Source organism: Pongo abelii, chromosome 8 (genome assembly GCF_028885655.2).
Source record: "Pongo abelii isolate AG06213 chromosome 8, NHGRI_mPonAbe1-v2.0_pri, whole genome shotgun sequence".
In the NCBI taxonomy this organism is placed as follows: domain Eukaryota; kingdom Metazoa; phylum Chordata; class Mammalia; order Primates; family Hominidae; genus Pongo; species Pongo abelii.
In genome coordinates, this window is record NC_071993.2 from 75184458 (window position 1) to 75198330 (window position 13873).

Below are 13873 nucleotides of genomic sequence, written 5' to 3' on the forward strand. Positions count from 1 at the left end.
CCGGCTAATTTTTTGTATTTTTAGTAGAGACGGGGTTTCACCGTTTTAGCCAGGATGGTCTCGATCTCCTGACCTCATGATCCACCCACCTCAGCCTCCCAAAATGCTGGGATTACAGGCTTCAGCCACCGCACCTGGTCAATTGCCTGCTCTTTCTTAAGGAAGCCAACTGCCATGTTGTGAGCCACCCTATGGAGAGGCCCATATGGAAAGGAAATGAGAGAGGTCAACAGTCTGAGGCCCTCAATCAAAAAGCCTGTGAGGAACTGAATCCTGCCAACAACCATGAGAGTAAGTTGGAAATGGATCCTCCCGGCGTCCCAGTCTTCAAGTATTACTGCGAGCCCCAGCAGGTCAACAATATGATGTGGGCCTTTGAGTAAGGAACAATCAGCTAAGTCATGCTGAGATTTCTGAGATATTAGACAAAGATGGATCAGAAACATATAATACCTTCAAAATACTACACTCTTCCAGAGACCTTTTTTTTAAAAAAAAAGAAATAGGCCGGGCGTGGTAGCTCACGCCTGTAATTCTAGCACTTTGGGAGGCCGAGGCAGGTAGATCACTTGAGGCGAGAAGTTCAAGACCAGCCTGGCCAAAATGGTGAAACCCCATCTCTACTAAAAACATAAAAATTAGCCAGGAGTGGTGGCGTGCACCTGTAATCCCAGCTGCTTGGGGGGCTGAGGCACGAGAACTGCCTGAACCTGGGAGGCAGAGGTTGCACTGACCCGAGATCGTGCCATTGCACTCCTACCTGGGTGATGGAGCAAGACTCTGTCTCAAAAACAAAACCAAAACCAAAAAAATTATATATATGGGCCCGGCACAGTGGCTCACACCTGTAATCCCAGCACTTTGGGAGGCTGAAGTAGGCAGATCACTTGAGGTCAGGAGTTCGAGACCAGCCTGGCCAACATGGTGAAACCCCATCTCTACTGAAAAATACAAAAAAAATTTAGCCGAGTATGGTGGCAGACGCCTGTAATCCCAACTACTTGGGAGGCTGAGGCAGAAGAATTGCTTGAACCCAGGAGGTGGAGGTTACAGTGAGCCGAGATCGTGCTGCTGCACTCCAGCCTGGGCTACAGATTGAGACTCTGTCTCAAAAAAAAAAAAAAAAAAAAAAAAAAATATATATATATATATATATGTATGTAGTAGGGTTAGTCTACCTCACTTCCCTTGGAATAGTCAGTCCTTCAGGCACAAGGATACTTCTGAGGCTGGCCTTCTACCATCTTTTGCCACTAGAAAAGGAAGTTTTTAATGTAGAAATTCTTAACCTCAAGTCTAAGGATCCCCAAGGCATCCATAAAGAGAATTCAGAGTCCATGAATTTGGACAGGGAAAAAAATACAAATTTCTTTTCACCAATCTCCTATTAAAATACAGCATTTATTTTCATTATGAACACAGGAAATAAATTGTAGCAGTATTATAGGACCTGGGACTTTGTGAACAACAGAAATGAAAAAAAAAACCTTTCTATTATGCTAGTTTGCTGATATCTCAAAATATCATTTATGCTCATCATTACTTTAAAATCATCATCGATATTAGACACATTATATAATGTGTTAATAAAGAAGCATATATATTACTATATCATACATTTTGTTTTAAAAATCTTTTGGGCTGGGTGCGGTGGCTCACGCCTGTAATCCCAGCACTTTGGGAGGCTGAAGCGGGCAGATCATGGGGTCAGGAGTTCAAGACCAGCCTGACTAACATGTAACATGACCAATCAGTAAGTTATTAGGAAGGCAGAGCCCTTTGTATTAGTCCATTCTCATACTGCTATAAAGAACTACCTGAGACTAGATACTTTATAAAGAAAAGAGGTTTAATTGGCTCACAGTTCCACAGGCTGTACAGGTGGTACGGCTGGGGAGGCCTCGGGAAACTTACAATCATGGTTTCATGGTTTCAGATTTGTCACATACCAAGAATTGTTGCTTTCTGTGGCATAGTCTACCCTGGATATAGCAGGCCAAACACAACCCTGTCCCAAAAATAGAGTGTGACTAACCAGTTTCTGGTACTAGGTGAGTCTCTAGACTACCTAGGTTAGTTGCAGTGTGCTGCAGTGGGGCTTACTGGTGTCATGGTCAAAGGAGTTTCCCAAGCACTGTCTATCATCAAAGGAGAAATAAGTTGAACTAAAAAGTAAGGAAAAGGTGGCTTGTAGGTCTAAGATCAGGAAATTATAATCAGCAAGTTATTAGGAAGGCAGAGCCCTTTGTATTAGTTCATTCTCATATTGCTATAAAGAACTACCTGAGACTAGATACTTTATAAAGAAAAGAGGTTTAATTGGCTCACAGTTCCACAGGCTGTACAGGAGGTATGGCTGGGGAGGCCTCGGGAAACTTACAATCATGGCAAAAGGTGAAGGGGAAGCCCAAACATCCTACATGGCTGGAGCAGGAAGGGGAGAGAGCAAAGGGGGAAGTGCTATACACTTTCAAACAACCAGATCTCATGAGAACAGCAAGGGGAAATCCACCCCCATGATCCAGTCACCTCTCACCAGGCTTCTCCTCCAAGACTGAAGATCACAATTCAACATGAGATTTGAGTGGGGACACAGAGCCAAACCATATCACTCTTCAAGTCTCTATTACTTATGAGGTTTAATAAGGTCCTCTATTATGTCAAGCCTCTATTACTTATGTAGTTTAATGAGGTCCTGGAAAGGACCTCATAAGTAACATAGAGGAGAGAACTATCCAATCTCAAAACATTATCAGTATGACCTATAGTCCTGGATACTGAGGACTGATCAAGTCACTTAAAAATATATATATACAATGGATATATTTTGTAAAGCCAGAAGACCAAAGTGCTATGTTCCAGTGGAATGATCAAATCACTTTTATTTTATTTTTCTTCAAATAGAGACAAAGTCTCACTATGTTGCCCAGGCTGGTCTCAAACTCCTGGACTCAAGTCTCAGCCTCCCAAAGTCTTGGGATTACAGGCATGAGCCACTGCGCCTGGCCAAAATATTTTTTGTTTTATTTTTTGAGACAGTCTCTCACTCTGTTGCCCAGGCTGGAGTGCAGTGGCACAATCTTGGCTCACTGCAACCTCCACCTCCTGGGTTCAAGCGATTCTCCTGCCTCAGCCTCCTGAGTAACTGGGATTACAGACGTGCGCCACCATGCCGGCTAATTTTTGTATTTTTAGTAGAGACGGGGTTTCATCATGTTGGCCAGGCTGGTCTCGAACTGCTGACCTCAGGCAATCCACCTACCTCGGCCTCCCAAAGTGCTGGGATTACAGGCGTGAGCCACCACGCCCAGCCTATTTATTTTTTTGAGACAGTTTCCCTCTTGTCGCCCAGGCTGGAGTGCAGTGGCGCAATCTCAGCTCACTGCAACCTCTACCTCCCAGGTTCAAGCTATTCTCCTGCCTCAGCCTCCAGAATAGCCGGGATTGCAAGCGCCCAACATCACGCCCAGCTAATTTTTGTATTTTTAGAAGAGACGGGGTTTTGCCATGTTGGCCAGGCTTGTCTTGAACTCCTGACCTCAGGTGATCCACCCACCTCAGCCTCCCAAAGTGCTGGGATTACAGGCGTCAGCCACCAAACCCGGCCCACCTTTATTTTTAAAATTAAATTAGGTTTGGTGTCTTGGATTTTTTTTTTAAAGCTTGACTCCACAGAGATAACCACTATTGACATTTTATTTGAATTATTATTACCATTTTTTTTTTTGAGATAGAGTCTTGCTCTGTTGCCCAGTCTGGAGTGCCGTGACATGATCTCGGCTCACTACAACCTCCGCCTCCTGGGTTCAAGCGATTCTTGTGCCTCAGCCTCCTGAGCAGTTGGGATTACAGGCACCTGCCACCACACCTGTCTAATTTTTATATTTTTAGTAGAGAGGGGGTTTCATCATGTTGGCCAGGCTGATCTCAAACTCCTGACCTCAAATGATCCACCCGCCTCGTCCTCCCAAAGTGCTGGGATTACAGCCATGAGGTACCGTGCCCAGCCTTTATGTGAATTATTCTTTAAATACAATATAAATCCTACTAAGGGTAGAAAAGCTACAATGGAAGGTCTTGCATCTTTCACATATCATATCCTTGCCACTATCAAACTAGGTAAGGAGAAAAGTAAAATATAAAATAAAAACAGCTAAAAAAGTATTACTGGTAAATTCTGCCAAACATGTAATGAAGTTTAACACCAACACTACACAAACACTTCCAGAAAAAAGGACAGAACACTTCCCATCTCATATTAAACCAAAGATATAACAAGAAAACTACAGACTGAAATCCTTCATGAACACAGATGCAAAGATTTTAAACAAAAATTTAGTGAATTCAGTTCAACAATATATAAAAAGGACAATACGTTATGACCAAATGGAGTTTATCCCAGGAATGCAAGATTAGTTTAACATTTACAAAAATCAATGTAATCCACCCTACTGACAGACTGAAAATGAAAAGACACGATCAGCTCAGTAGATACAGAATGAAATAACGATGTTGAGTGGAAAAAAGGTATACCAAAACAAGAGTATATACAATATGATTTCATTTATATAAAATTCTATGTAGGCTGGGTACAGTGGCACATACCTGTAATCCCAGCACTTTGGGAGGCCAAGGCAGGCGAATCACTTGAGGCCTGGGCAACATGGCGAAACCCTGCCTCTACAAAAAATACAAAAATTAGCTGGGCGTGGTGGCATGACCCTGTAGTCTCAGCTACTTAGGAGGCTGAGGTGGGAGGATGGCTTGAGCCCAGAAAGCAGAGGTTGTAGTGAGCCGAGATCCCGCCACTGCACTCCAGCCTGGGTGACAGAGCCAGACTCTGTCTCCAAAAATAAAATTTCTACATAGTCGCAGCTATTCAGGAGGCTGAGGTGAAAGGTTCACATGATCCCAGGAGTTTGAGGCCAGCCTAGGCAACATAGTAAGACCCTGTCTCTAAAATAAAATAAAATTCTACAAAATGCAGGGTTGGGGGCAAGCAGAAGGGAGGAAAAGAATATAGCAGAGAGGGAGGGACTACAAAGGAGCACAAGAAAACTTTTGGTGGTGACAGATATGTTCGTATCTTGATTGCAGTGATTGTTTCACAGGTATAAATACATATGTCAAAACTCATCAAACCGTACCCTTAAAAATATGTGCAGTTTATTATATGCCAATTGCAACTCAATGAATCTGTGAACAATAACAACAAAAAGTACTCCTATGCGTATATAACCTGGAGTGGGGACAGCAATCTACTAATTTCCTAGGAAATTTTACTAAAGTGAAGTAATCAAGATGGTAGTGCCAGTGTGTACTGGTGATAACAAGAATCAGAAGGAATACCAGATAAAAATTATTCCTAAGTCACCTGGAACCCAGAGAAGACAGAAGTCTCTTTCGATAATCTAATGTAATATCAATCTCTTTTGATAAATAATATAGAGCCAAGTTCTGCAGTTCCCCAAGGAGAAGACACCAGATTAAGACAAAGCAGTTAGAATATCATGAATTCCCATTAACTGATACTTGCAAAACTCTTCCATATACACACACATATATACGTATTTGTATATATTCACATGTATATAAACTTTTTATTATATGTGTATATATAATGTAAATATGTGTGTGTGTGTATACTTAGTCTTATACAAAAACAGGATCATTCTACGAATTATTATTTTTTTTCTGAGACAGGGTCTCACTCTGTCGCCCAGGCTGGAGTGCAGTGACACCATCTTAGCTTACTGCAGCCTTGATCTCCCAGGCTTAAGCAGTCCTCCCACCTCAGCCTCCTGAGTAGCTGGGGCTACACATGCATGCCACCACATCCAGCTAATTTTTATTTTTGAAAAACTGCTATTTATTTGACCAGAAAAACATTTTGGACTTAAGAAATGGCAATAACTGGCACATATACTAATTCAAAATATTTTCACAAAGCACCAAATAGAATAGTTCCCAATCTTTTCACTGAGAAACCTTTGAAAGAATGCCTAAAACTTAATCAGTTTATTTAGGTTTTTAATCAAGAAATCTAAAGCAGCCGATCAGAGTTTCTAATTACCATGAGATGACCAGGTTAACAACCTTGAGGTTGCAGGAGCTTTTAAAAGCTTTGTTTAGGCTGGGCTCAGTGGCTCATGCCCGTAATCCTTGCACTTTGGGAAGCCAAGATGTGAGGATCACTTGAGGCCAGGAGTTTGAGACCAGCCTGGTCAATATAGTGAGACCCCATCTCTATAAAGATAAAATTAAATTAAATTAAAAAAAAAAAAAGCTTTGTTTAACCTATGCATTCTAACTAAGATTTGTTGACCTCAGGCTACTAATCACAGGTCCATGTGCCAGATACCTTGCACATACAAAATTGAGTAATAAGTATCATGTATAAAAGATAAAGACTATATGGTCCCTGTATATTTAAAAGGAATAATACCTAATTCTCATGGATGAACAATTAGTGAGGGGCAAAGAGACAGACAGAAATTACTAACCCACAAGGGAGAACCAAGCAAGGTCAGTAGAAAAGAGAAAAGTCCTGTGCTCTGGGAATGCAGCAGAAAGGGCACTGGGAGGTTGCAGGGACCAGGCAGCAATCCAGGTCATACCAGGAACATGAGTGGATGTCAGTAAGTGTGGGAAGGAGCCTTCAAGGCTGAAGAAAACTAAACGAGCCAAGACACAGAGCCACAGGAGTACTGCCTGTTCAGAAGACAGTGAAGCATGTGTTCTGGGTAACACGATGTGAACTAAGAAGAGACATAAAACTCAGGAAAACCTCACCCAACAAGAGCCCAGAAACAACACTGGTCTGTATTTCTTAACAGCAATTCAACAGAGAATCTGAGGTGGCCTGCAAAACTAAAAAGAGAGTAAATTATCTTCAAAGGACAGGGGCACCACATGCTCTTTGTGGAGGTTCAGTAGCCAAGGATCACCCTGCAGCCCCTCCCCAACCCTACTGTGATACCCCAGGCCCTTGGAATCAAATCCACTAGCAATAACCTTCCTTAATGGAAAATCTCTCCCCTCCCCAAATGTAAAACAAAAAAGATAAAAGCAAAGAAAACAAAACAAAAAGAGACCATCAGAGCAAGCTTTAGCCCTTATAACTCACCTATGCTCTACTGACAACAGGGTCTACTCCATTACTTAAACTGATTTGTAACACTGCTCCTACTACATCCTCCTCTTCAAAAAAAGTAAATAAACACCACACAAAATATAAACTTACCCCAAACAAAAGTCAGCATCAACCTAAGGATCCTACCGTAATATTACTACACTAACCCAGGATATTTTAATCTTCTTCCAACCCATTTACAAAAAAATTCCTCAACTGAGACCTCTGGAAGCATTACAAATACTGTTGCATTAGATTGTTCTTCTTGAGGTAGTTTTAAGTCTTGAAACAGAAAAAAATTTACCTATTTTTCTACACCACTGCTAAGGGGTAATTATTATAAAATGCCTACAACCAAAATCCCCATCCTCTTGATTCTTAAGCTATTAGAAATTTTTCCCTCATATCAAACAAATGGGAAACACACATAAAAAGATGAAAAGTCATGCAAAAATTTTTAAAAGGCCAGGCACGGTGGCTCATACTGGTAATCCCAACACTTTGGGAGGCTGGGGTGGGTAGATTGCCTGAGCTCAGTAGTTCGAGACCAGCCCAAGCAACACGGTGAAACACCGTCTCTCTAAAAATACAAAAATTAGCTGGGCATGGTGGCATGCACCTGTGGTCTCAGCTATTTGGGAGGCTGAGGTGGAAGGATCGCTTAAGCCAGGAGGGTGGAAGTTGCAGTGAGCTGCGAAGGTGCCACTGCTATGTAGCCTGGGCAACAGAGGAAGAGTCTGTCTCAAAAATAAAACACAAGCAAAAAAAAAAAAAAAACCCCACATAAAAAAGCAAGTGTATCATCATACGAACAGTCTAAACTTTGCCTAAGACAAAAAGTTTACTTGGTTTACCCAAGGTACAGGCATGTTATAAATAAAGTACTCAAGAAATTAACATCTTATAAAAATAGTGACAAAATTTTAGGTGGGAGCATAAAACTAAAATCAACTCATTCTCTGTCAAAGAGTTCTTCCAAAATGCCAAGTCTACGAGAAGGGATGTGTGGCAAACCATCTGCATGGGGCTCTCCCACACCAGCCCACTCTCAGGCCCACAGCCTTTACCCTTTTGCTCAGGTGCACTTCAGAAGTGCAGGGATATTGAATGCCTGCTCAAGGTAGACCAAGGAGCCTTGACGGATGTCGGCTAGCTTTTTGTACTGCACGTGATGACCTCCAGCACTTGCTGCCAATGCCTTAGCTTTGTCAAGTGCTTCTGGACCAGTGCGTGTCTCCAATGTTATTCATTTCTTAGTTTGGAGACATCGACATCCTCACTGATAACTTGCTCTGGTTTCTGGACGATAATTGCAATCTTTTTTGTAGGAAAGAAATATTCTGTCTGTCTTGCAATATCCAGAAACTTGTGTATACACTGATCAACAGCAGTTCCAATTTCTTCCTGATTGCTGCCATTGACATAGTCCTGACTTACCAGAGAGGCAAAGCAAGTCTGGAAAGATGACTCCACGTCGTCCACCAAAGTACTGTTAGAAGGTCTCAGAGCCCCCGGAGCTGCTGGTAAGTAAGGGAAGCCTGGCCCCAGAGCCCCAGTTGTGGTCAGGGCCCCGATGGCTGCCCAAAGAACATACTGCCTAGCAAAGCAGCCATGCCTGGAATAATTTTTTTTTTTCTTATTTTTAGTAGCAACGAGGTGTCACTATGTGCCCAGGCTGGTCTTGAACTCCTAAGCCCGAGTGATCATCTCATCCCAGCCTCCCAAAGTGCTAGGATTACAAGTGTGAGCCACCACACCCGTCCTTTTCTACATAATTCTAAACATGGCCTATAGTCTTCTCCCTCTCTCTTCATATTGCCAATTTTTGTTAATATAAATTATTATTTTTAATAATTGTGTACTGTTCTTCTGTTTGGATGTAATGGAATTTAATCATATTCCTACTGACATTTATATTGTTTTCCTTTTCTTTGCTTTTTGAGACAGGGTCTCACTCTGTTGCACAGGCTGGAGTGCAGTGGCACAATCTTGGCTCACTGCAGCCTTGACCTCCTGGGCTCAAGCGATCCTCCTGCCTCAGCCCTGCGATTTTCCTTCTTTAATAATCAACACTGCTGTGATAAACATCCATGTTCACCTATCTCAATATTATTTTAACTTTTTAAAGTATTTTTCTTTTTTTCATCCCTTCTTTTCACAGGTGTTGACCAATATTACTTTAGAATATTGATGTGGATTTTGTTGTTGTTGTTGAGAAAAGGTCTTGCTCTGTCACCCAGACTGGAGTTGCAGTGGCATGATCATGGCTCCTCCAGGGCCTCAAGTGAGCCTCCCAAGCTCAGCCTAGCCTCCCCAGTAGCTAGGACTACAGGCGTGTACCACCACGCCTGGCTAGTTTTGTGGGTTTTTGGTTTTTTTTTTTAAGAGACAGAATCTCACTTTGTTGCCCAGGCTGGTCTTGAACTCCTGACCTCACGCCATCCTCCCACTTCGGCCTCCCAAAATGCTGGGATTACAGATGGGAGCCACTGTGCCCTGCCCAGATTTATTTAATAAACCAAGTACCATATAAACGGGAAACAAAAAGTATTATAAGAATTCAAAGGTAGGAAGGAGAGATCAGTTTGGCCCAAAATGGTCCCAAGAAAGTTATTAATACTAAAGGAAGTGATTCTTGAGATAGGTTTTCAAGAATGGGGAAGAATTCCCTAAGATGCAAACAAATGAATTTGGTAAGAAAGGAAGCTGAAAATTTTGGACATTTTATTTTGAATTAAGAATGCATTCCGAGCCAGGCACAGCGGCTCAGGCCTGTAATCCCAGCACTTTGAGGTGAGCCAGAAGGATCACTTGAGTCCAGGAGTTCAAGACCAGCCTGGGCAATATAGTGAGACCCCCATCTACAGAAAATTTAAAAAATTACCAAGAATGGTGGCATGCGCCTGTGGTTCCAGCTACTATGAAGGCTGAGGCAGGAGGAATGCTTGAGCCCAAGAGGTGGAAGCTGCAATGAGCTATGATGGTGCCACTTAACTCCAACCTGGGCGACACAGTGAGACCCCATCTCTAAGAAAAAAACAAAAACAAAACAAAACCAAAAAAGAATGTACTCCGGTCATTGTCATTTCCTTGAGACGTTAAGATTTAAATTACTTTGGATTTTCTTAACAGAATGAACAGGAGTTGGACTGATGGAGAGGAAAGCGCATGACGATGTAGGAGGGTCTCGGACACCAATGCATCGCCACGTCTAAGTGAAGCAGCAGCAAGCGATGTTGGTGTGGGCGACGAGGGTGGACACGGAGTTTGGGGACGGACGACTGCGGCAGATCTAGTTACAAGGCAATAAGTCCTTAAGACTGGCTTTTTTGAAGACCACAGACGCTCTCTGGGACTCAGTCCAGAGCTTCCAAAACGTGGGGACGAATTGAGCCTTACAACGTCTGCCCTTGGCCTTGGCAGGGGCTCCTCCCCATCCCTCGCCATTTGCCGACAGGGGCCGGCCTGGCCGGGCTCGCTCTCACCTGCGCCTGGATGCAGAGAGAGATGCAGTCGTGCGAGAGCCGGTACCTGCGCAGCAGCCGCAGGCATTTCACCAGGTGCTCCTCCCCCGCCGACAGCTCCTCCGTGTCGATGTGGTTCACCCCGAGGTGGAACTCGATGACTGCCAGCCTCACCGCTCGCTGGGCGACGGGCCCCTCGGGCTCCACCACCTCAGCCGGCAGCCCCAGGGCGTGGTCACCAGCACCCGGGCCGTCCTCGGCCTCAGGCCGCTCATCCTCGTCCTCAGGCGCGGGACCGAGCAGCGCCTTGACCTCTTCCAGTAGCGCCCGGGCGCTGTATTTGGACTTGTACGGTTCCTTCTCCGGATTTTTATGCAGTTCCACCCGCGACAGAGCGAGCGCCGCCTGGAATTTCTCGCAGACCTCTGCCCACGGAACGTTCGCCATAGCGGCCTCTACTGCCTGGCTTTCCTCAATGTTTGCAGGCGGGACTCCCGCCTTCCTTCTGCTTTGCGACACTTTACTTACGGCTCTCGACACGTTGCGGTCGCTCTGGAATGGGAACCAATAAAACCCTTCCGGAGAACCGCAATACGCTCGGCAGTGACCAATGGGAAGACGTAGCAATCACCACAGCAACCATTCTCATGGAAATGAAGTTGTCAATGAGCGTGTTCCCGCCTCCTTCCCCGCCCCCTGCAGCGGTGAGTTTATCTCCAGATTGACCCTGTGAGGATGGGTTTATATAAACGTTTAATATCGGCTTACTTTAACGAAGCATATCGGAATATTGTTTACAAACATAGCTAGCTAACTCTACTCGCGTTGGTATGAACTGAAAGGCAAAAACCTTTAGACATTAAGTGTATAGCCCAGCCTGTCACTGGATAAAACTTTTTTTAAAAAAGGCCAGGCGCAGTGGCTCACATCTGTAATCCTAACATTTTGGGATGCCCACTGGAGTGGGCAACATAGCAAGACCCATCTCTACATAATTTTTTTTTTTTTAATTAGCCGGGCATGGTGGCGCGCGACTGTAGTCCCAGCTACCATGGAGGCTGAGGCGGAAGGATGGCTTGAGCCCAAGAGGTGGAGGTTACAGTGAGCGAGACTGCCTCAGAAAAAAAGAAAACACGAGCGTTAGAACAAATACCTAATGTATGCGGGGCATAAAACCTAGCTGACAGGTCGATAGGTGCAGCAAACCACCATGGCACATGTTATACCTATGTAACAAACCTGCACGTTCTGCACATGTATCCCAGAACTTAAAGTAAAATAAAAGAAAAAAAATTGAAATGTAGCCAAGAGCTGATTATTATCATTAACACATAATCTCTTGATCGAGAGCCATAAATATACAAAACACTCAGTGATAGACAAATATTTTTCACTTCGACCCTGAAATACAAGTTGTAGGAATCTGTACAACTGCCCAAGGTAACAAGAGCTAAGTCCCACAGCTGTGAAAGCCACCTCATGCCTTTTACCTTCCCAAGTTATCAAGTCAAATGGGGAGGGGGTGATAGAAGATTTTAACTATTAAGCACCAGCTGTGTACAATGCTTTGAGACATACAAAGGAGCATTGATTTTGGGAGCTCATAGACATACGGTTTGAACCTCAGACCGACCAGCTTTCTTATTGACAAGTTAACTTTTTTAAGCTTCAGGTTTCCCATAGTAAAATCTGAATGATACTACTACTTACCTCGACAGAATTATTCTGAAGAATAAATAAAATTAAACGTCTATCCTTTAAGTGTTAATGCTCCTAAAAAGTCCTTCCTAAACCTTATCCCTGGGAGATCTCATCCGTTTCCAGGTCTATCATTACACACGCTGCTCACTCCCACTTTGTCTCCAGACCAGATGGCTCTCCAGAGCTCCAGACTGGAATATCCAACATACAGCTAGAACAATCACACCTGAATGTTTCAATAGCTGCTGTGTATCAGTATGTTCAGGTCTAAATGATCTTCCTCTTCACATGCCCCTTCCTTCCCATACCAAATTTGCCACATTTGCAGTTCTACGTGTCAGTGAATGGCACCACCATCCACCAGGCTGATTTCCTGCACTTTTTTTTTTTTTTTTTTTTTGGTAGAGATGGGGTCTTGCCATGTTGCCCAGGCTTATCAAGCAATCCTCCCATCTCGCCCCCTAAAGTGCTGGGATTACCAAGCCCAGCCTGTTCTGTCATTCTTTTTTTTTTTTTTTGAGACGGAGTCTTGCTTTGTTGCCCAGGCTGGAGTGCACTGGCGTGGTCTCAGCTCACTGCAACCTCAACCTCCTGAGTAGTTGTGATTACAGGTGTGCACCACCACACCTAGCTAATTTTTGTATTTTTGGTAGAGACGGGGTGGGGGTGGGGGTTCACCATGTTGGCCATACTGGTCTCGAACTCCTGACCTGAAGTAATCTGCCCGCCTTGGCCTCCAAAGTACTGTGATTACAGGCGTGAGCCACTGCACCAGGCCTCTTCTGTCATTAAACCTAAAACCAAATAGTACTGCTTAGTCCACCTCCTAAAGAGCTCTGTGTACATCTTTTTATCTCCATTAGTTTAGGCCACCATCATCTGATTACTTCTAACAGGCAGTCCTGCTGCCAGTTTGGCCTCCTATCAGTGCATCTCCCAGTACATTTAAAATGATTTGGGCCAGGCGCAGTGGCTCACACCTGTAATCCTAGCACTTTGGGAGGCCGAGGTCACAGGATCGATTGAGCCCAGGAGTTCAAGACCAGCCTGGGCAACATGGCGAAACCCTGTATCTACAAAAAAATAAATAAATAAATACAAAAATTAGACAGGCATGGTGGTAGATGCCTGTAGTCCCAGCTACTCAGGAGGCTGACATGGGAGATCACCTGAACCTGGCAGTTGGAGGCTGCAGTGAGCTGTGATCAAGCCACTGCACACCAACCTGGGTAGCAGAGTGAGACCCTGTCTCAAAAAAAAAAAAAAAACAAAAACAAAAATTTGTTCACTTGTTCAATATTTAGTATCTATTATTTGCCAGTACTGTTGTAGGTGCTGGGAATTCAGCAGTAAAAAATGGACAAAAATTCACCAGCCTGGACAATATAGTGAGATCCCTGGCTCTACAAAAAACTTTTTTTTTTTTTGAGACAGTCTTGCTCTGTCACCCGGGCTGGAGTGCAGTGGCATGATCTCGGCTCACTGCAAACTCCACCTCCCAGGTTCACGCCATTCACCTGCCTCAGCCTCCCAAGTAGCTGGGACTACAGGCGCCCGCCACCATGCCCAGCTAATT

The 13873-nt window shown here is 43.9% G+C and overlaps 1 protein-coding gene and 1 pseudogene across 1 annotated transcript in view; both read right to left on the reverse strand.

The window, feature by feature from the left end:
* Positions 1-13859, reverse strand: part of KIFBP (kinesin family binding protein) — a 30933-nt gene extending 17074 nt beyond the window's left edge. Inside the window, exon 1 of the mRNA XM_002820886.5 lies at positions 10618-13859. Coding sequence (XP_002820932.2) covers positions 10618-11043 — 426 coding nt within the window. The 5' untranslated portion in view covers positions 11044-13859. The remainder of the gene's footprint in view (positions 1-10617) is intronic.
* Positions 1169-10611, reverse strand: LOC129047175 (mediator of RNA polymerase II transcription subunit 28-like; annotated as a pseudogene).
* Positions 13860-13873: the final 14 nt, after the last annotated feature.